At 44.2% G+C, this 21,397-nt stretch overlaps 3 protein-coding genes and 1 long non-coding RNA gene across 9 annotated transcripts in view; 1 reads left to right on the top strand and 3 right to left on the bottom strand.

Moving 5' to 3' along the window:
* Nucleotides 1-15,841, top strand: part of MYO19 (myosin XIX) — a 28,630-nt gene extending 12,789 nt beyond the window's left edge. For all 5 annotated transcript variants that reach the window (XM_074890437.1, XM_074890436.1, XM_074890435.1 and 2 more), the window contains 20 exons: nt 378-510; nt 724-793; nt 1,147-1,249; nt 1,455-1,551; nt 2,028-2,104; nt 2,458-2,548; nt 3,581-3,752; nt 4,090-4,163; nt 4,255-4,376; nt 6,116-6,229; nt 6,582-6,758; nt 7,676-7,822; nt 8,282-8,389; nt 9,215-9,285; nt 10,236-10,345; nt 12,175-12,338; nt 13,012-13,141; nt 13,328-13,413; nt 13,742-14,047; nt 15,043-15,841. In XM_074890437.1, coding sequence (XP_074746538.1) covers nt 378-510; nt 724-793; nt 1,147-1,249; nt 1,455-1,551; nt 2,028-2,104; nt 2,458-2,548; nt 3,581-3,752; nt 4,090-4,163; nt 4,255-4,376; nt 6,116-6,229; nt 6,582-6,758; nt 7,676-7,822; nt 8,282-8,389; nt 9,215-9,285; nt 10,236-10,345; nt 12,175-12,338; nt 13,012-13,141; nt 13,328-13,413; nt 13,742-14,047; nt 15,043-15,171 — 2,481 coding nt within the window. In that variant the 3' untranslated portion in view covers nt 15,172-15,841. The remainder of the gene's footprint in view (nt 1-377; nt 511-723; nt 794-1,146; nt 1,250-1,454; nt 1,552-2,027; nt 2,105-2,457; nt 2,549-3,580; nt 3,753-4,089; nt 4,164-4,254; nt 4,377-6,115; nt 6,230-6,581; nt 6,759-7,675; nt 7,823-8,281; nt 8,390-9,214; nt 9,286-10,235; nt 10,346-12,174; nt 12,339-13,011; nt 13,142-13,327; nt 13,414-13,741; nt 14,048-15,042) is intronic.
* LOC141952700 (uncharacterized) lies at nt 374-7,393 on the bottom strand. Its single transcript, XR_012631695.1, has 4 exons — nt 6,881-7,393; nt 4,851-4,910; nt 1,437-1,543; nt 374-453 (listed from the first exon to the last, which is right to left on the bottom strand). It is a non-coding gene; the product is annotated as an uncharacterized LOC141952700 (long non-coding RNA).
* A 48-nt stretch (nt 15,842-15,889) lies between the features above and the next one.
* Nucleotides 15,890-17,301, bottom strand: ZNHIT3 (zinc finger HIT-type containing 3). 2 transcript variants are annotated; one of them, XM_074890443.1, is made up of 5 exons: nt 17,176-17,301; nt 16,968-16,999; nt 16,790-16,876; nt 16,635-16,715; nt 15,890-16,380 (listed from the first exon to the last, which is right to left on the bottom strand). In XM_074890443.1, exons 1-5 carry the CDS (start codon nt 17,253-17,255, stop codon nt 16,190-16,192), a joined length of 471 nt encoding a protein of 156 aa, XP_074746544.1. In that variant the 5' UTR covers nt 17,256-17,301; the 3' UTR covers nt 15,890-16,189. The 2 variants fall into 2 exon arrangements, with proteins under 2 accessions (XP_074746544.1, XP_074746545.1); XM_074890444.1 differs by lacking the exon at nt 16,635-16,715.
* Nucleotides 17,302-19,258: 1,957 nt separating this feature from the next.
* Nucleotides 19,259-20,349, bottom strand: LOC141952721 (lysophosphatidic acid receptor 1-B-like). Its single transcript, XM_074890483.1, has one exon. It carries the CDS (start codon nt 20,225-20,227, stop codon nt 19,259-19,261), a length of 969 nt encoding a protein of 322 aa, XP_074746584.1. The 5' UTR covers nt 20,228-20,349.
* Between the last annotated feature and the right edge of the window lie 1,048 nt (nt 20,350-21,397).

The raw sequence follows: 21,397 nt of genomic DNA, 5'->3' as shown, positions 1-21,397 counted from the left end.
TTCAGGAAGATATTGAGGATATTTTTAAGCCTGAGAACAAAATGATTTGCTGAGTGTTAATGACTCAAAGTCCATTTATATTCAATTCATCTTAAGATACGAGCAGTTAATTCTAGCTGAGTTTCCAGATGGTTGCATCTTGATAAAACTGCCATTCAGCAAAGCACTCCAACAGCATTTAAATGTGTATCTGTTGCACGTAAGCATATGCACAAAAAGTTTCCACTGAACTAGAGCTACAAACCTGACATAATTACTCCCTTTAGCATCATCGCCAGCTGCATGCTGTGTTTTCAGAAGCTAGCACTGTTTCACTAACTGACATAACTAATAACGTGGTGAAAACAATGGCCTATTGTCAAGCCTCTCTCTTGCAGACCTGGACATCTCGCTGCCTTATGAAATTCTATGCTTCTGTTGCTGCTTCAGTTATCTCCCCAAAAGGCAATGAAACTGTGGAAAGGATAGAGAAGAGAGTGTTGGATTCCAACCCTGTCATGGAAGCATTTGGTAAATGAGGCTTTTTTTTAACAGCAAAAAGAAGTAGTGGCCACTGTGGGAATTTTCTTTGTTAAGGTCTAAGCTAGCTCTTGGTCCTCTCCTTAAAAGACCAACTCTTCAAATACTGGAGCTATATACAAATCACCCTTAATATCTATATGTCCTACATGGAGGAGTGGAACCACTCTGATTATGCTGTATCTGTCACTGGCAATTTCACAGGAAATGCATGTACCCTGCGGAATAACAACAGTAGCCGTTTTGGAAAATACATCCAGCTTCAGTTAGACAGGTAATAATTACTGTGTAAAAACCTTATCTATTGTCTTGTTCCTTTAAATCTCTACAAGCCTGATTCTGAAGTCTGCCGTAGAATATTTTATCTGCCTTTAGAACATATTTTGGTTTGCTAGAGGCTTATATCTTACTTTTTTTTTTCTGCAAGCTCTCACCCTGATCTCTAAAAAGAGCAATGCAAAAACAGAGATGCAGTTAAGAACTCTGAAAAAAATATCACATTAAGCTTGCACAAAACTGAATGTGAACTGCAAAGCATTCATAGTCAGTTGGTATCGTAACAACGCAACATCTATTGGATTCTGTGAGGAAGTTTTGTTAAAGTCTTTGCTTTTTTTTCCCCTCTAGATTCCACCATCTGAGTAGTGCTTCCATTCAGACTTTCCTTTTGGAGAAGACCAGAGTTGCCTATCAGGCCCCCAATGAAAGAAACTTCCATATTTTTTATCAGGTTTGCCTTCTGTTAATTTTGCTAGATGTTTCTGACAAACAGTGGGGATGAAATCACCAGATTTTTGCAGCTTTTAATATTTAACAGTTTTCCTGTCTGCCATGCTTCCAAAATAAATCATGCTCCCAGTACGTTATTCTTCATTGTCTGTGAGCTGTAAATACCAAAGGCAGAATTCAGTTGTTACCTTGTTTTCTGTCTCCAGATCACAAAAGGTGCTACTGCAGAGGAGAGGCTGGAATGGAACCTTCCAGAAGGGGCTGACTACCGCTGGCTGCCAAATTCTGAAAGAAACTTAGATGGTAAAGATTAGTTGCACAGACTGTCCACTAATAACGGCTGTGACTTTAAAGGGAGGCAGGCAAAAGCCTGTCTGTCCTATTAAATCCCCTGACCCAGGTTGGTCAGCCGACAGCAGAGACTTTGCAAAGCCACCTGCATTAATGTGATTCTTTTTAAGTTTCAGTTTGCACTATTAAGAGTTTTCACCTGGCTTAAAGCAGCGGTTTCTGGCCTGGCGAATTTGCATCTCTCTGTGGCTATGTTTAGAAACTGTCTTGTCTTTGGATGTGCTTCAGCAACCCGCTGCCTAACTTCAGAGCCCCACAGAGTCAGTATTAAGTCAGTGACTTGGTTCTCCAGCTTGTACTCTGGGATTTACCAAATTCCTTGATCTCCTTTGGCAATTCCAGCCAAACTGGACATGGTGTAGAGTGTTGGGCTCGCCTGTGTTTGTGTGCATGGCTTTCTTTAAAATAGCACTTGTTTGGCTTTTCAGAGGACTGCTTCGAGGTGACCAGAGATGCAATGTTTCACTTGGGCATTGACTGCTCCACGCAGAACAATATTTTCAAGGTCAGGTACAAAGCATGGTCACCACGAGGCTGCTAATGATGTTTGGGATGTCTTTTTAGGGTGGGATATCTGCAGAAGTAAATCCGTATCAATGGACAGAACGTGGGTTGTTTGGTGCTCCGGACTGCATAGCCAAATATTAGATCTCAACTAAAAGCCTGCACCTGTGAACTTTAGTTTTCCTTCAGTAATTGCAGCATTAGGAATTAACATAGAAGCTTGAAATCTACTTGGGTTTTTTTGTGCAGAAATGTTTTGACTTGTCCTGTTTGTGTGGCTAAGGGAAGGCTCAGAGGACACTGCCTTGGAGGGGAGCTCTGCTTTAGAAAACTCAAGGATTGGTTACATTTCAGGTATTGTCAGGCCTTCTCCATCTCGGGAATGTTCAATTCTCTAATCCAGTGGATGAGTCTCAGCCTTGTGAACTAGAAGACAAAACCAAAGGTGAGGCAACAAGCATGCCATGCTCCAGAGAGTCTTGTTATCTTAGTGCAGATGCCTCATGGAAAGGATTGCTATGCTCTCCTGCTTGATAGGAGACTATCAAGGTCATGCACAACCCAAAATTTAAGTGTGCTTTTGTTCGGTACTTCACGGTTTCAAAGTACTGAGCAAACGAAAACCTAATGCTCCCCTGCTCGGAGAGATAATATCCTTCTGTTACAGGTCAAGGCAACTGCAGCATTAGACAGTCATTTTAGAAGGATTATTGGCAGAACTGTTGCTCGTGATTGTAATCTTATGCTGACATCACAAGACTTACAGAAATCTGACCCGGAGTGAAGAGCAGCGCTCTTAAAATTAAAGCTTTGATGTTTTTATGATAAAGCCTAAAACTCCACTTAATAACAGCAAATCTGTTAAATTGCAGCACAGAACATAAGTTGTTCTGCATGTCTTCGGGAGGTTTGTGGATCTAGGTTCCCTTCAGAACTACAACGCTGTCCTGAATAGTGAAGTTTCCTACTATTATTTCACATGCTCTGAATTCACACTACTTAATATTCAAATAGTTTTGCATACAGCTCAGGTTAGCAAGATCTTAAATGCTTTGTTAGCAAATACTCATGTTTCTACGTTTCCTGACTATCCTCCAAATCCCTGTTTTTTCTGGTCATGACTGTTTGATTTGCCTATCTGGATTTAGAGGTCTCTGCTCAAAAAAGGTGAAAAAGTAACAAAGACATAGCTAGAGAGTACTCTCTAAAATGCCTACTTCAGTGTGGCAGACTTCAGACTTTCTTGGTATTGTTTCATTTGAAATAGAGTACCTAAAATTCTAGAGGTAAGGTACATCCAAATTAAGAGCCTGGTCTTCCAAGTTTGGGTAAAAAGATCCAAAATCCACATTTAAGTTGGTGAGTGCATGGAAGCGTCATTTTTCTATACGATCTCTGGACCTTCCATAACTTCAAAGGGGCTGCGTTCATTTGACATTCCAGATAACCTTGCAATGTTTTTTTTTTCCTGAACAAGATTTTGTGAAGACTGCTGGAGATCTGCTGAAGATACCTGTCGAGGAACTACTGGAATCATTAAGAATTCGAACAATAACTGCTGGAAAACAACAACAAGTCTTCAAGAAGCCATGCTCCAGAGCCGAATGCGAGACAAGAAGGGACTGCCTCGCCAAAGTGATCTACGCTAGGTAAGGACACGTAGGCCCAGCTGCTGTGCTAATCCGTAGAATTTTTGTGAGGGAATACGGAGGCCAGAGAGATTTATTTTCCCTGTCTTTCTGCTTGGACTCAGTAACGGTGTAACTCTCCCTTCCCCTCTCAACACACCCTTGATTCAGTTGTAGATGCAGACACAGCTGCTGTATCCGATAGAGAGATCTTCAGAGAACCGCTGTTTCATGTCAGCAGGCAGCATGTCACAATTTTTTGTTTTTTCCATGTGATACTGGTATAAATGGCAGTAAAAGAACACTACTGGGATTTTTATAAGCAAGCACTTTCCAACTAATCCAGTTGTCATTGCAGATTGTTTGAATGGCTCGTTTTGGTCATAAACGAAAGCATCTACGCAGACCCGTCAGTGTGGACCAGCTTCATAGGTATGGTTATTTAACTGGTTTAAGGGAGTAACCGTAACTCCTTCCAGCTACTCCTAGACCAAAGTGCACTGTCTTCCTACACTCCTTCTAGGTTTGCTGGATGTTTATGGTTTTGAAGCCTTCCCTGAAAACAACTTGGAACAGCTTTGTATTAACTACGCCAATGAGAAACTGCAGCAGCACTTTGTAGCACACTATCTGAAGGCACAACAGGTAATACCACTAAGATCAAATGTTAAATATCTAATTTTAAAATGGCATCTTTTGTCCCTTTAATTGTATTTCTGTGCCTCTGGTCAGATTGCAAGCTTTAGTCGAGTAAGTAACGCCACAGAAATCAGTAGGATGTGAGTAACAATTGCTTTTTTAAAGAGGAGAGTGTGGGGCAGTTGGAATGAGACAGTTGCTCTCTTGCCTGCTGGAAATCTGTTCCCTATTACACAGCTCCATTGGCTCTGTGGCCTATTAAACTGCTTTCCCTGAAAGAGCTGAACACTTAAAACTAAATTCTTGAGGTAAGCGTAGCCTAAATTGAGATTCTCTTGAAAGCTGCTGCTTATAGCCACACTAATTCTCTTCACCAAGCATAAAGTACCTAAACGGGCGGGGAGCTTCTAGACCTGAGCTTAGTGTGAAGGCAGAGTGCCCAGCAGAACCTTGTAGCCCAATGGCAGCAGCACGTGGTACCTGGCGGAGGCCTTCTGCCGCAGGAGAGCAGCTTCAGAAAGCCACTTGTCATGCTGGTACCTTTAAAGACAAAACCACAGTGTGCATCAGCTTTTATTTTTGACTGAGGAGGTACATGAGTTGTTGTTTCACAGTAGAGAATGTATTTGCACCACGCTAAATGCATTGCAGTCACTTGCCTAACTGGTCACACACGGCTAATTCCAGCTCTCATCTGAGTGCTCTGAAAGCTACAGAGTCCCTGCCAGGCCTAGGCTGCTGCTCTAACAGATGTCCTCCAGTCCTCGCTGAATTCCTCCACATCACACATACATTACCACAATGCTCTTTGCCATCAACTGGAATCTGGAGAATTAATTTCTTTATGGCACTGACATCATGGTACCTTCTGCCTCATGACCTAGTTTTATCAATTTATTCAGGAGATAAATATCTCTTGGACCATAATTTGTGCTTTCATATGCCCAGCCTTTTTTTTTTTTTTTTTTTTTCCTGCCTGCCCTCATCAGTATGCCAGGGGTTAATGGGCAGTGAAGATGGAAACCAAGTTCAAGCACACAATTACTTTCCTTGAAACTGATTCACGACCTCTGTTTATAGTGCCCCTCCCAATTACTGCCTGCCCTCTTGCCTCTTTTGACCTGGCCGTGTCCCAAACCACTTAAACGCCATTAGTGGCTGTGCTGAGCAAGCTTTTAGCAGGAGACTTTTAAACTAACTGGCCGGAGCTTGTGCTTGTTAAACACTCCTGACGGTTTGTTCTGTACATCAGCAGAAATATTGTACAAATTATTTCCACCGGTATCTTTCTCCAGTTCCTTTTGGATCAGGATTTGTTTTAAATGGAGCCCAGCTAGTAAAGTCTGGCATGCAGTGTCGGTTCAGGGCTATGTCCTGATCTAAGGAAGGAGTTCTGTGTGTTCCCTGCCCTTCAGCGCAGAACTCGGTACAGCCAGGAGAGCCTCTGTTTACTCTGCAAAGCAGCCTTGCAGATAAATCTGTGAGGTTCCCAAGTAATACTTAAACAAATTTTTCCAGCAGGATCTGCTACATACTCCAAAGCTACCTGGGGTAGAATATCCTCATTAATGTGTTTTTTTTTTTTCCTCAAGATTGCTGTTGAACATGAGCTGAGCTTTGGATGAGCAGGCTGAGCCTGGGGTTAACTTGTTAAACAGTAACTGCATCAAACTGCGAAAAGGGACAGAGTTGTTTGAGCTCTAGTGCCCTCTGCTGCAGAATAACCAGTTTCTCTCTTACTTCAGGAAGAATACGCAGCTGAAGGCCTACAGTGGTCTTTCATAAACTACCAGGACAACCAGAACTGCCTCGATCTGATAGAGGGCAATCCTCTCAGCATTTTTTCTTTGCTGAATGAGGTACGTGTGGATCTAAACCCCTACTGCTTTTGGCCTAGTTGCCTTTCTTCTGTCCCATGCCACCAAAGAAAACATGAAAACTACATTAGGAAACTTGTCAGCTATGCAATTTCTGCAGAGCTTATTTTTCAGAACAATCCTGTCTTTTTTCCTCTGATCCTGGATGTTCTGATTCAAATATAAAGCCTCAATTACATTTTTTACCCCCCCCCTCCCCCCAAGATTTCAGGGCTTGCATACTCAAATCAACTCTAAATGTAAAATTAATTTAAATGTAACATGTCTTAGCTTTTAAAGACAGTTCTTTATGAGAAATAAGAGATGCTGCAATTTTGTCTCGTTTGCTGTGCAGGAGTGCCGTCTGAATAGATCCTCTAACACTGACCTGTTTCAAACTCGGATTGAGAAAGCCTTGTCTAATAATCAATGTTTAAGTCGAAACAAGTTTAGTAAGAAGCCTAACTTTATTATTTCACATTATGCTGGCAAAGTCTGCTATCAGCTGGCAGCAATGGTGGAGAAAAATAAGGTAGGTGTTTTCAGAAAGAGCTGTTTAAAAAAACAAACCAAAAAATCTTACAGACCAAAAGCAATTTAAATCAAAGCATCACTAACAAGCATATTCAGTGGTGCTTACTGGATTATACGTACCTTGCTCCAAATAAATCCTTCAGGCCACGTAAAACTGGGTAATGTTCTTGGTCTGATTTTCACCAAACCATCACTGGCACAAGCAAATGCTTTGTTAGCAGACCTTTCAGCTGAGGATTAAGTGGACCATCACTAAATCAGGGCTTCTTCCATTCCTGAAGAATCCTGAGACAATGCAGGAGGGTTAATGGCATCAGGGCATTTCTATAACCATAAATAGAGCACTTCATATACCCCTAAAGTTCAGATAAGTTTGTGAGAAACAAGAGCAACTACTCAAAGACTCAACTACTGAAAGTACCAAAAAACTCAAGTTTTGGCCTCGATTTGCCATCAGGGAATAAGTGAAATAGTCTGCAGATATGAGGGTCCCTTGTCATTTCTGACATCACCAGCAATTATGGCAAGTGGTATTAGGTGATGCAATAAGATACCATCTCTTAATTAAAAGGAAGACTTTCTAATAGCTTTTCTAATGTCTGCTGCAGACTGCCCTATGGGGATTAAACTAGTCCTGAGACTTCTAGCTCACTTACCTTGTATAACGAGAACGATGTTAGGAGCAGTCGTACATTTGACTGGATTTGCTAAATCTTCAGCCAAACACTGGTTTTTGTTCCTGAATCTGACTATGAATGAATGTATGCAGTCAGATTTGAAACTACAGCTGTGGTTTAATCAAAGTTGGCTTCAGAAATACAGTTCCATCTATATATGTGGAATTTTTAGTCATTTTCAAAGGTGGCAGGTTTCTGCCTAAGTCCAAATACTAATGAGTCATGTCTGTGTTTGCAGGACCCCATTCCACCAGAGCTGGTCCATGTTTTGCAGAATTCTAAGGACCCTTTACTTCAAAAATTATTTCCTGTGACAGAAAGGAACCAAAATAGCATCAAAACCCAGAACAGAGCAGCTGTTGTTACAGTGGTGTCAAAGTTCAAGGTACATCCTATTCAAGTTTCTGCTTTCTACTGCTATCTTCATAACTAAACAAGAAAAGAGAATCGTTGGACCAAGATCAGTAAATATTATTAAATTGAAACAGCTGTAAACCAGAAATAGCTTCAGACTCCTGATATTCTCTAGGTTTTAACTCACTCCTTTAACAGTTGGGCCTCTGCCTTTTTGAGGCTTCTTCCTTCCTCTTCCTCATGAGGGGTTAGCTTCAACTGATGGCCCTGCTGTAATTTTGGAAACTTTCTGAATTTACTATCAATAGTTTTACAAAAGCATCCATAGAGGGGATTTTTTGCTTAAGCTGTCCTTACAGAAGAGCTCTGCTAATTCTGAGTCTAAGGCCATCCTTGCAAAAAACAACTTCATTGTTTTTGTAGACCACTCATTAGCTAAACTACCTGTGGAGGAGGAGTCCCTAATTAAACCTGTATTTGTTTTCTACAGGGTTCACTGGAACATCTCATGCAGATTTTGAACAGTACCACCCCGCATTACATCCGATGCATCAAGCCCAATGCTGACTGCAAGGCAATGACTTTTAACAGAGAAGAGGTAACTTTTCAAAAGCCTTTCCTCACTGAGTCAATGAGAAGCTTCCTAGAGACTGTGTGGGACTTTGCATTGGGGCTCTTACAATCTTGAGTCACTCACAAAGCTCTTTTCACAGCACATTTTGAAATAGTTTTTTCTCCTTTGGCGCTTCCAAGATAAACATCCAGAATCAGTGATAATGTTTGTCTAAAATGGAGCTAGTACGCACAGCAGCTCTTCCAGGTGCAACTTACTTGTCGCTGTATGAGAAGTTCTCTTACCAGAGCGCTCCTGGGTTATCTGAGGTGCCACCATCCCAGCCCTCAGAATAGATAAAGGTGATCTGACAGCTCAGCAGTCCTGGTCACACAGATATCCTCGTGGTGAATGCCCACAGCAAAACTTTGCTTGCTCCTGGAGTCTAGTCTAGGACAAGTGAGATGAGATCAGCCGACAAGCACGTCCTTGGGAGCAGAGTACAGCTATCACTAGAGAACCTCATCTGATGTAAAAACAAGCAGCTGGAGTAGTGCTGCATTAATTTTAAACACTCAGAGAATTTGCTGATTGCATGCAAGTAGTATTAAAATACCAACACTGGGTTTTCATAATCGCTGCCTTCGGGCAGCGCGGGGTGTGTGGATACCACAAGGGAGGGCACGCGAGGACTGTCCCTGAATTAGCACTACCTTGACCCTACTCCGGGTATTACTCAGAGCAGTAGTAACTCCCTCGTTCCGCAGCCTGGGGGCGCACAGCAGGCGAGCTGTGGCGCTGCTGCGCAGGCCGTGGCAGCAGCTTCCCCAAAGGCAGCGCTTACCTCAACCAGCTCAATTTATGCCTCAGGTTCTCAACCAGCTTCAGGCGTGTGGAATAGTCGAAGCCATCACCATCAGTGCAGCGGGCTTCCCGATTAGGTAAGTCCGAACTTCTTAAGCAACATCTTTTATAATCCATTCTGATGGCAATTAGTGGCATATTAGTTATTCAGAAGAGCTCATAAGCAGGAAATCTAAGTATTTTGCAGTCTGTTTCAGATCACCAAATTACTGATTCTTTCAAAGCTATCTGAAGAGTTCTGCTGACTGCTTGCTTTTAAGCTTATTTGGGCACCTCTCTTTCATGTTTTGGAGATAAAAAAGCTGTCACAGATCTGGACTGTTGTTCTGTGTTTTGGATAATGAGACTCTGCTCATTCAGCCAGTCCAAAAGCGCAGTAACAGCACAAGCAGTGCTAGTGCAACTTATATTCAGGACCAAAAAAAGAAAAAAAAAAAAATCAAATACAGAGTCCAGATGTGTCTATAACCCACCCCTGGTCCAAGAGCTCACTGTACCTTCCCAGTCTGAGAAGCTGGGCAAGAGATGTTTTGATGTGGACTGTCACGTAGTAAAACTTTCTAATTGAATGTGGCTTCACAGGAACACTTACAACGATTAAAATTAAATTTTAAATAGCATTCATCGAAGTGTAGTCATCTCGAAGTTGAGCATCTCATCACAGCCAGTCACCTCACTGGGCTTTCTTGCCCACCTTCGGCGGATGGAGGAACAAGGCCTGAGCTGGTCACGTTTCTGACAGCTCAGTATTGATGGGGTGAAGCTCACTGTTACCATAAAGGAGCACAATTCCCATCCAGTCTTTGTTACAGGCAAAAGTCAGTTACTGGGCAATAGGCAGCCTCCTGAAGTTTCTCCTGAAAGTCTCTATTTTCTTGCATGTTGGTGACTACAGAGGCATCAGGCTGTGTGCATTCTGTGCAGTGGATCTTTGAAGCCATTCTGCCATTTTCCCCCTCAAAGGACAGGTTATTTACCATGTAGTAACTGATACTTGCCTGGAATTAACTGTACGTTTGTCTGTCAGGATCCCTTTCCAAAGTTTCACTGAGCGCTATGAAATACTGAGAAAATCACGTGGGCCCAATAAAAACAGAGTGTGTGATAAGAGCAACTATCATACTGCTGAGAAAAAAGGTACGTTTCTTTAGCTAATCCCTCTGCTATCAAGTAAAATTATCACTGCACCAACTTGGTATCACATAGATCAGGTACAATTACTCAATTACTGTATTCAGCACCAGGGACACCACTATTCTCAAAATATTTTTCTAATCTATCACCAACCTGAGTTTCTAACTTGCCTAATGCTTACAGCAGGCTCTTTTGAAAAGGTGCAAATCTTTCATCTTATTGCTGTTTTTCTGTGTTCCTCTTGGGTAGAACAATTAGTTACAACAGTGTTTGGGGTTCCCCTCAATATCATTTGATTTAGAGTTGGTTCTTGAGTAGACTTGAAAACCACTTACCTTTTTGCTTATATTCCTTCTCCTTCCTTTCTTTTTTTTCTCCCACCTTGTTTTCTTGCCGAACACACTGACCTTCTAGCTTACCTGGATGCTGCTGCTTCTTCTCCCTTTTGCAAACTTCTGTATGCGATTCTTTTTTCTAAGCAAGAGTGAGGATGGACTTTAAAAAACACAATCCAATCTACAAGGTAACATCTCTGGTATGAACCCCTGAGAGGAGTTCATCAGGTGGTTATATTTAGTATTGAAAGTTACTGCAACCCCCTTCTGTCACCCAGATTAATCCCATCGTCACCCAGTGGGTCTGCTCAGTAACCAGTAGATGTGGAAGCAGGACTGATAAGAACCAGCCTATGTCAGATAAGTAAAATGGCTGGAAATCTATTCACCTTGTGGAAATGGAATGAAGTAATGAAGTACAAGCTTGAAAATTACTTACACGCCATATCTTTCTCCCTCAATTATAAACCCATTAGCTGAAATGCCTCTTTGTGATAGGTCGCTAGTCCTTTTTATCTTTAGCAGGTAATAAGCTGCAAACAAAGCAAAACAATTTCCTAAACATGGGGATAAGCTTTTGGTTCCCTTATCAGCCCAGCCCCGTGAACACCATCATAGTCACCAGATGTCTTCCTGTAAGCAAGAATTGCTTATATTTGTTTTCAGTACCTTAAAATGCTCTCATCTCCTTAGAAATATTTATAGCAGAAAAGCAAACAGTATCCAGGATGGAAAGATACAAAGACCATCATGTACCCGCATTGGGCATGCAGAAACTCATGCAGCATTGCCTTGAACACCACAATCTCTTTCAAGGACAGGTCTGAATTAAGTCTACCTCTATTTCCAAATAGATTAATCTGGCTAACGTGTTTGTCTCATAATGTAAAATATTGTGTACTATGTCCCAGAAATGGTTTTAATAACCTTTTATTGCTGCAATAAACTCCTGCTTAGTACACGTCCCTGTAGCTGCTTCTGATGCCCTGTGAAGGCTGTAGAATTTTCTGTTCCTGCATCTTTCAGCACATTAAGGCTACGAGTCTAATTCCTTGCTTTTTGTTCTTTGTTCCCAACTGCTCTGAGTTTTGGGTAGTTCATCAGATTTTTCTTAGCTGCTCAAATCTACTCTTAATTGCATTGCTGTCGCTTTCTAACGTTTCCATGTAGGACGCTGTGAGAGCAGCTGAGCCCCCCGTCTGTTTCATTGTCTAGATCTACCCAAACCAGCATTTGTTACCTGCGGATGGGTTAGAATGGAGGTGGTAAGACAGCACCCCAACTACATCCTAGTTAAAACACACCATGCTGGGTTTCTAGGCTGTCACATTTTTCCTTTGAACACAGCCAGATCTAGTGCTGTCTCAGCCATCGCCTCCTCCCCTCTGGGTGCAGGTGTATCCCCCCTAAACAGCCAAGAAATCTCAGTGTAAAGATAATTACTTGGTCCCGATTCCCCAGACTTGTGACACCTTCTCTTCAATGCTTCACCTGCAGGCGAGACTCCGGTGGCGGGTGATGACAAAGCATCACGTTCTGTTGTTTTTGAGATCCTTCAGAATGTTGTTACAGAACAAACTACTGCTGAGCAAACAGGGAACAGAGCAGGAAACGCTTCGGTGTACTGTGGCAAAACCAAAGTATTTATGGCTAATTCTGTGGTAAGTGCTATTTCCTTGGCGAACAGTTCTGGAGTGTACTTGCACACTGGGGATTCTGGCACAGATTATCCTCATGGTTTAGGTAATACTCCTGCTAATGCCAGTGTGACCAGAATTTGGCATTTTCCTTAAACTAAATCAAACAGCCATCAGAATCCAACTATCAGAAGCGCTTTGTTTAATGGCGTCCTTCTTGCTAACGGACAAGGAGCTGCACTTGTGTCTAGTGGTGCCGGTACCCTCCCAGTTCCAGGAAGGATTGGCTTTCCTTAGCCTCAGCTGACAGGCCTGGCTACTCTGACAGGCCTAAGCAGCTTCTTTGTGAAGGAGATGAAGGAGACAACAGCACTTCTGCAAAGCTTGTGCACTGGAGGATGCAGCCATAACAGACCCCTTCAACTGAGCTAGTTTTAAGCCAGCTGCTACTGTGACCACTGTGAGTGGCCACTTTTCCCCCCCAACACTCTCTTCCCCCTCAGATACTTATATTTTCATTTGATATGTTATCTAATAAGCACTAATGAAGTGCTCTTACTTCTAAAACCTGACCCAACACTTCACTGAAAGGCACATGTGGTTTTCTGACAAACACCGAGAGCCTGCAGAAGAGGGAAGAGTTGTGAAGACAACTCTGTCCTTGAGTGTTAACTGCAGGCTCGTGTTCCCAATGCAGCTGGAGCAACTTGAAGTGAGAAGAGCAGAGGTGTTAAATGAGAAAGCATTTTGCATTCAGTGTTGCTGGAGAAAATTTAAACAGAAGAAACTAGTGAAGGAGCGATGGTCTGCAACTGTCATCCAAGCAGGTAATTTGATAAGGGTGTGGCTGAACATATGTAACAAGTAACATTTCCAGTTACACTGGATGTTTAAAGTGGCAGGAGTGGTTATGTTAATTAACAGGGGGAAGGCTTAAGTGCCATCTCTCTTACTTTGTGTGCAAGAGCTTCTGACATTCTTTGTACTCAGATTTCTTTTAATTAAATCTTCAGCTATTCGCTCCTGGTTAGCCAAGAATCGCTTCCAAAGGATGCGCAGGGCTGCTAATGTTATTAAGCACAGCTGGAGAAAATGGAAAGTAAGTACACTGGTGCAGGAAAGCATTGAAATTGAGTGACTCAGGCTTAGTGTTTGGGAAAGAATCTACCTCTGTCAGGTAACTGTACAAAACCATCAATTCTCCAGAGAACTCTTCTCAAGTGCAGAAGATGGATGCCAGTCCTCTACAGCTGCTTCTACAGAGTGGCAGCATAGCGCCTTACCTTCATAAAAGGGGAAAATGTCCCAAAGGGTGTCCTGTACCTTAAGATGCCCTCTTTTTTAGACTCTTAATTTTGCAGTTTTAAATTTTGTTCAAGATGTTTGAGAATCTTGTTCAAGAATATTGTTCTCCTTCTCTTCATCAGGCAAAAATGGCTGCGTTAGCAGCAGCAGAATTGGATGAGGGTGATGAAAAGGCATTCTTGGTTCCTGGAGCTCCGGTGATCTCGGCCAAACCACCTTGCTCTTTGGAAACAAGCTGGCCTCTGCACGCAATAATTCAGTTCTGGCCTCTTGGCCTTGTCCTGGCTGCTGCACCCATTACCGTAACGGGACTTCGGAGGGACCTGTCCCTGCTGGCGAGCCTCAGAGTACGTCAGGGGAGCGACTGCTGCAGGGTGGAAAGCTGTTCCTTTGGCTGTGGCATCACGTCCATCAGAGCTCTCCCACAGGTAACAAACCTGACGGTAACAAAGCCACCGGTAACAAAACCAGCGGCACGGCCAAGCTGCCGTCAGCACAGGAACCTGAACTCTGCTGTCGAGCACAGCAGCCACCGAGCCTGCCCTCACGCTGCAGCCTCCCTCCTAACACGGGCTTAGGTGTGCGAGGATGACTCCGACGCCGTTAGGTCAAGCTAGACACGGGGCTGAGCTGAGACTTTCAGCTAAGCATGAAAACTCTCGTTAATCTCCATCCTAGGAACAAACTGCTCAAAGCTCTGCTTCGGAAAGGCAGAGCAGAGCATTCCCACATGGGCTCTGCTATGACGCACGAGGTATTTCTTCTGCTTAGGGGATTCAAGTTGCACAACAGGTGAAGACATGAAAAAAACCTCTGCTTGGGGAGAAGCCACCAGGTGTATTAATACCCCAGTAATTCTGTATTCACTGTGCAGACAGCTGCGCAGACCAGTTTGCACAGAGGATTTTCAGGGCAGAAAGCAGGGAGCAACCCTCAAGTATTCAATCTCCTACACACATGCAGAACAGTCTCAGATACCATTTACTACAAACAAGCCCCAACCCACACTGGCTTCTCTCAGAAACTGCACTCTGGTTACAAATCGCCCTGCACCTGTGCTGGGGTTTTTGTTGGTAAATTTTTGAGGTTGCATAAAATTATGCGTGCAAGAATGTAGCCTGTGCCTGGTCACAGTTACTACAAGTAGGAAGAAGCAGTACTACATTTGGTACTGACTAAATACTCCTAAATACTCAAGTCCTCAGAGTTTAAGCTAATTTCAGTTCAAATTACAGTATTGGTACTCTCTGTAGTAATAATTTCTCTTAAATCCATTTGTACTAGGAGTCCTTTGGAGGTCCTCCTCCATCCTCATTCATATTCACTAGTTGTTTATATACTAAAGCACTTCTTCGTTTGAACAGCAAAATTAGCTCAAAATCTGGCAAAAACATCAACTGACCTCTCCACCTTTTTCTTGTAGGGCTCCATCAAGTTCCATTGCAAGAAGTCTCCCCTGCATTACGCAAATGTCAGCCCCCACACAGATGCCTGTTCCGTCACTGGATTTAACCAGATTTTATTGGACAGAAAAAAACTCCTTCCGACATAGGTTTGGGCCATCTGCATACACTGTACTTTTGCCTTCAGGCAAGGACTGTCTGCAAGCTGCTGCTTTCAAATTACTCAACGTCCATACCTGCAGCTACCTCAGAGCTTTCTGTATCAATGCATTGTACGTACAATATAATATACTTCAAATTTAGAGCGTGTTGGGGGACGCATTCCTCCTCTCACACGCACATATTAGAGGAAATATCAGTACTATGGGAACACTCAACATGATTAAAATAGATCAAGGGCTTTAAGCAATATCTACTTGAACTGAACACTTGTGGCACTACCTGGGAGAAGAGGCTGGTGATGAGAGAGCAAATAAGGCTGGATTCTCGTTGAGAGGTGCAACTATATTTGGACTGACTGTGAGCGTTCAGTAACGTAACACCTCTGACTGACTGCGGAGGCGAGCAGCAGTCAGCTCCAACACTAACAGCAGATGTCTCAGGGAAAAGTGAGCCTGGACTCTTGCTTTTTATCTACAGGACCAAAAGATACGTACTCACAACTGCCACACGTTGCTAGCGCTCCCTACAACAGCGTTACTGCTGCCAGGGTCCTCAGCAGAGGCGCTCTGCACCGTCTCTGTTGCTCATGCGGGTCTGGAAAATGTTCAGCTCTTTTGTGTATGCCACTTGAAAATAAACTATTAAATACCTTGTGAAGGTGTCTGACCATCTAAGGTTTAGTTAACAAAAACATTTAAGATCAGCTTGTAGATTAAAATAAATGCAAATATATTTAATGTTGTCATTGGGAAGCAACGTTTCCCATGGTTGACAGTATTTCTGTACCAACAGACAGCAAGTCCACAGAACGTCAGGTTTAATTCCTAGTATTCAGAAATCTGCCCAACACTATGGCACTATTTATCAACTCTAAATTGAAAATTAGAGCACTGACATCCAAGCAAAGTGTGACCAAACCTTGAGGAAACAGACAGAAGGGTGCTGACGAATCTCTTCTGTCAGAGGGAAAAAATCTCAAGGAAAGAAAAATGTTCCCAAAGTAGCTCACTCGGGAAGAATGTTCTCCTTCTCGGGAGGCTCAACAATTCTCAAACAGCAGTCTGCAAACTCAACGAATAATGGCTCCTGCATGTACTTTTTCATGAGAGAGCTTTTGTCTTCTGCTTGATCGACTGTCAGCAGTAGCTGCCTGAGATGTGGATTCAGAAGCAAGTCTCTCAGTTCTTCCGATTCCCCTTTAAAAAAAAAGATAAGCAGTACTAATTTGAAACAGTTACAGATGCGGTTTTGCAAATAAACTTTCAAAGAGACGCGGTGAAAGGGCAGGTATCTGACATTTAAACCTTTAAGACCTTGCAGCGAGCTGCACAACGGGGATCACCTGCAGCGCTCCATGAAGAACTCATGGGGACTCTGAGTGTCTCCGCTTGCTCTGCCGAAGGCCCGGCCCCCCTGCGCCCCCGGCTGACTCCTGACTTCCCGAGATTACCTAAACGCTTGAGTTTCTGCAGCGGGACGCGGTCCTGCTCGTCATCTTCTGTCAGGATGTCCTCCACCGACCAGGGGCTGGCTGCGGGCGAGGACGGCCGAGCTGCAGGGGGGGCGGGGAGCCCCGAGCCCTCGCAGCCCGCCCGTCCCACCTACCTGCGCGCTGCCCGCCGCGCTCCGGCCCGCCGGGGAAGGCCTGTCCGGCCGCCGCCCGCTCCTGCTTCGGCTCCGGCGTGCATCGCTCTGCGGGAGGACGCGGCGTCAGCAGCGGTGCGGTGCAGCCCGCCCGGCCCCCTCCTCCTCCCTCCCCGGCCGCGGCCCGGCGGTCACTCACCCCTGTGGGTCCTGCAGCACGGCACGGAGCAGCTGTGGGGCGAGAGCCGCGCTGAGAGGCGCCGGGGAAGGGCGGGAGGCGGCCCCTCGCCCCTCACCGGGCGGGCAAGGCCGCGCCGCCCGCCACCCGCCCGCCACCCCCCCGCCGCTGCCGCCCCCCGCCCCCAGCCGGTGCCCCGCCGCCCGCCGCCCCCCGGCCCGGCCCTCACTAAGCGGCGGCGCAGCGTGGGCAGCGGTACTTGGCCGCCCCGGCCGCACCGCAAACGCCGCACGGCCGCGAGCTCCGCATGGCGGCCACCACTGCGCCAGGCGCGGCCAGCGGAGCGCCGAGCGCCTCCGCGTAGGGTCGGTAAATCCACCGCCGAGCGCAGGGCGGGGCCGAGCGCAATCCGACCCGCGCCAGGGCCTGGCCTTATTTTTATATATATATATATATACACACACACACACTCTTCTCTTGAGGGAGTTCTGGCTGGATTCCAGCTGTCACCTCGCTTTTGAAATGACAATCACTGCGTTAAACATTCTGGTGGTTACATACCACTGATGTCAGTACAAAGGAAATCGTACCCTACAATAAACATCACATCATAAACCCACCCAGAGGTTGACCTTTACCATCTGCCCTGGGGTAAATTTTGGTTGAATCTCCTGGTATTAAGTTTAGGTTGAAATACATTCAGCAGGAGACAGATGCTCAGTGTCTAGCCAAACCCAGCTGGGGCTGGTGGTGGAGTTAACAGAAAACACTTCTGAATGGTTGTGTTCAGAAGAAAAAAATGAAGCCAGATTTATCTTGCCTGAGTTACATTATCCATTTAAATAATTCATTTTAATTATGTATCATTTAGTGCCCTCTATTCCCTTAAATGTCTGAGTTTTAATTCGGACAAAAGAAATTCTCCCAGAGTTCTTCAATGTAAAGTAGCACAGAAAAGGGGTTTTGCAGCAATAAACATAAACCACTAAGTATCGGGTTTGTTAATGTAATGGCATTGCCCATTTCTTACGTTAGTGGGTGAACCCATTTCTTACACAAAACATGTTCTTTTTCTCATACCCGCTCAGGAACAGATCAATGGGATTATGTTCTTTGTTCACTCAAGCCTTCTGAAATGCTGAAACAATGACAGCAAAGCAAACAAACTGGAAAGAAATCCCTGAAAGCTCCAAGCTGGACTGGAAGGGCTGATTTTGGCTGGACTCTGTGTGTGTTTCATGAATGTGAGACCATTATCGCAGTACGGATTATCGCATTGATGCGATACCGTTGAGCAGTCTTTGAGCCTACTTTAAGATCAGAATGATGAGCTCATGTCACCAGGATCCATTCGGTCAAGGCTTCTAGGTGGGTAACTGGGCAAGAGGTAAGAAATTTAAGCATTGTCTAGACAATATCCCTGTTCAACTAAGAATAAGCTTTCGTCTCTGCTAGGATCTGACAGATTAACTATTCAGTAGGCAATTGCTTTTTTGGAGAGGAAGAGGTTAAAACCTTTTCCTTTTACAAATTACTCGGCCTTGACATTTTTATTTTGTTTTGTTTTAGTACAGGCCACTGGACTGCAATTCTGATACTAAAGAATTCAGGTGAGGTTTTCTCCTAGAACAGTGCAAATTTCAAAAGCTGTGGACTGCCTCTATTTGTAAGCAGAAATACGAAAAGTGTCGTCACAAATATCTCACAAAACCATGTAATCCAGCTATGTATTGCAGTTAAGATTACCACGGTAAACCAGTGCTGAGTGCCCCATTAATAGATTCATCAAACATTCAAAGATACAATTTGACCGACTGTAAACGAGAAAGTAAAATTATATTTTCCCCCAGACTGCTGACAATTTTCTAGCCATTTAACTGCCTTCGCCACCATACGACTAACACTAACACGACAGGGTTGTGCATCCCAGCAGCAAAGCGAGCACAACAGCAGCCTGTTTCCAAACGCAAAGCAAACACGGCTAATGGAGTTATTTTTATCTCGCGCGCAGCAGCTCTCCCGTTCCCAACCCAGACCCCGGCACGAAGAGAAACCGCAACAGGGCGCCCCGTCCGCTCGCTGACTCGAAGACTACAAAAGCTGCTGAGAGAAGCCACAACGCTCCAGGCGTGTTCCCCCCCAACTCCGCGCCCGCCCGCGCTGGTTTCCGCGCCCCGCGCTGGTTTCCGCGCCCGGGAGCTGTCCGCCCGCTGGGTGCTGAAGCGGCGGGAGCGGGCGGCATTGCCGATCTCTGCCTGACTGCACGGCCTAGGGCGGGGATAGCAGCAGTCCTGCACCAAGGGCGGCCCCGGCTAGATGTTCTCAACCGTGCAGGCTCGGACACGGTTGGTGGAGAGGCATTTCAGAGCCTTGAGTTTAGCCCCCAGAGTTTTGGCTTTCAGGGTATATATTATGGGGTTCCCCAAACAGTTCATGGTTATCAGCATAGCTGTGCAATTTCGAAAGATGTAGACGCCTGGGTAGAGATCGATGTGGCACTGATGGTTAGTGGCATCGAATATGACTCCTGCGAAAAAAGGAGCGTAGGAGATCAACGTCAGGAGCCAAATAAAAATACTGGTTCTGGCAACCTGGATTTCAGCTGATTTGTAGGTGCCAGTAGCTTGTCCACATGCTTTCATTTTCAGCTTTCTTTTCCTCAAGATGATAATGATTCTAAGGTAAGTGAACAGAGGTACAATAAAAGCCACCACAACATTGGGAATGGCGATGAAGATGAGGTAGTCGACGCAAAATGGACTGTAGAGGACAGAGAGATTTTTTTCCATATGCAGGCAGTTCCACCCCATCAATGGCAAGCAGCCCAAAAAGAAAGCAAGGACCCAGTTAATTAAAACTGCAGCTATGGAATGGTTTCTAGCAACCCTGAATCTTGTCCTCATGCTTTCAGCCACAGCCAGATAACGTTCAATTGCAATGCTTACCAAGTTATAGATGGTAGATAAAATAGACATAGTATATAAGGCATAAGGTGCGAGCATATCCTTGGATCCGAAGATTGTAATGTCAGGATTGGTGATGAACAGCATTGAAATCCAAAAGCCAGAAAAGCTGGTGAAGAGATCGGAAAATGCCAGGTTGCAGAAGAGGACAGAGATAGGCTTGTGCAGATCCTTTGTTGCCATTCTGGTGAAGATGACCGTGCAGTTGAAGATCACAGATGCTACGTTAATGGTCAGCTGAGGGATGCCCAGTGCAAGTACTAAATAATGACTCCAGATTTCGGTGTAGTTAGCAGAGCAGTTTGGGTATCCATTCATGGTGGAAAATCCTACTTTCAACCGTTAACAAGGTCTGCTTTTCTCATCCCATATTCCGTAAGAGACCATACTACGTGGGCGTTACCACCACCTTGCTCTCCCAGCGAAGAATGAGTCCTGACAGACAGCGTCTATTGCCACATCACCATCATGACAGTGGATTAAACTTTAACCACTCGTGTTTTTAAATATTTGGGTTACCAACTCAAGGCCTAGCCAATTACCTTTAAGTTGCTAGGACAGGTAAAAGTGGAAAATGTATTTACTACTATACAGATGATCTGCTTAAAGCAACCTTTATCAAGAGCAAAATCTGGCCAGATCTTGTGAACATGAATGATCACGTCAGTAGTTTAAAAGTCTATAAGGGTATTCTAAAATGGAATGAATTCAGCTTTAATTCACAAATAAACTAGGTGGATAAAAGGATTAGAGAGTCAAAAAAATGGAGAGCAGTAATTTTTTTGTTTTGGAGGGGGGGGGTGTGACTGATGGATCTCAAAGACAGTGACACACAACTCACTGTTGTGTCACTAACCTGGACACTGGTTCGGTGAGGATGTAAATTCTAATTTCAGATCAACTCTAATGACATCACAAAACTCCTAAAGTGCTCAAGATTGAGCAAGAGACAACAGAATCTACTTGTTCACTGTGTCTTGCTTACAATTACAAACGGATGCCACCAACAGTGTCTGTTTTTCTAAGCACAGTTAGCTCATATCTACAGAACAAACCCCAAACTTACTTGTAAGCAAAAACCATACAATGAACTGCAGCACTTCAAAGGGGACCCAAAGAGGTGGGAGTCTTTGTCTCCGCAGATGTTCTTGTGCTTGGGCCCACAGAAATATCCCCGTACATTTTTTCCACCTTAATTCTTGGATGAGAACGTAGCTAGAAAATGAAAGACATCTATACTCATGCCTTTGTTACAGGATATTTTGTGTTTGCTTATTTAAAGTTACTGTGTAACTTATAGATTAATAAAACAACTTAATATCATTATATCTTTTCTTTCTCTGTCTTTTTAAAGGTAGATGATTTTTGAGAGCTAGATTTAAAATACTTGAGATGGGGGGCAAAAGCTCTTTGGACATACAGTCAATGCTATCAGACAGCAGAGGGCACTGCTGGAACAAACAATACAGCGTCCAGTGGGGAATAGGG

The sequence above is a fragment of the Strix uralensis genome, chromosome 20, assembly GCF_047716275.1.
Source record: "Strix uralensis isolate ZFMK-TIS-50842 chromosome 20, bStrUra1, whole genome shotgun sequence".
Classification (NCBI taxonomy): domain Eukaryota; kingdom Metazoa; phylum Chordata; class Aves; order Strigiformes; family Strigidae; genus Strix; species Strix uralensis.
Note: the sequence above shows the minus strand (reverse complement) of the source record. Positions and strands in the feature narration are given on the sequence as shown.

Excerpts from the sequence above, each read along its gene's own strand:
- LOC141952721 (XM_074890483.1), bottom strand. The coding sequence starts at position 20,227 with ATGAATGGATACCCAAACTGCTCTGCTAACTACACCGAAATCTGGAGT.
- ZNHIT3 (XM_074890443.1), bottom strand. The coding sequence starts at position 17,255 with ATGCGGAGCTCGCGGCCGTGCGGCGTTTGCGGTGCGGCCGGGGCGGCC. Across the intron at positions 16,877-16,967 it reads GTGCTGCAGGACCCACAGGG|AGCGATGCACGCCGGAGCCG; the intron begins GTGAGTGACCGC and ends GTCCTCCCGCAG. Across the intron at positions 16,716-16,789 it reads GCGCGGCGGGCAGCGCGCAG|CCAGCCCCTGGTCGGTGGAG; the intron begins GTAGGTGGGACG and ends CCTCGCCCGCAG.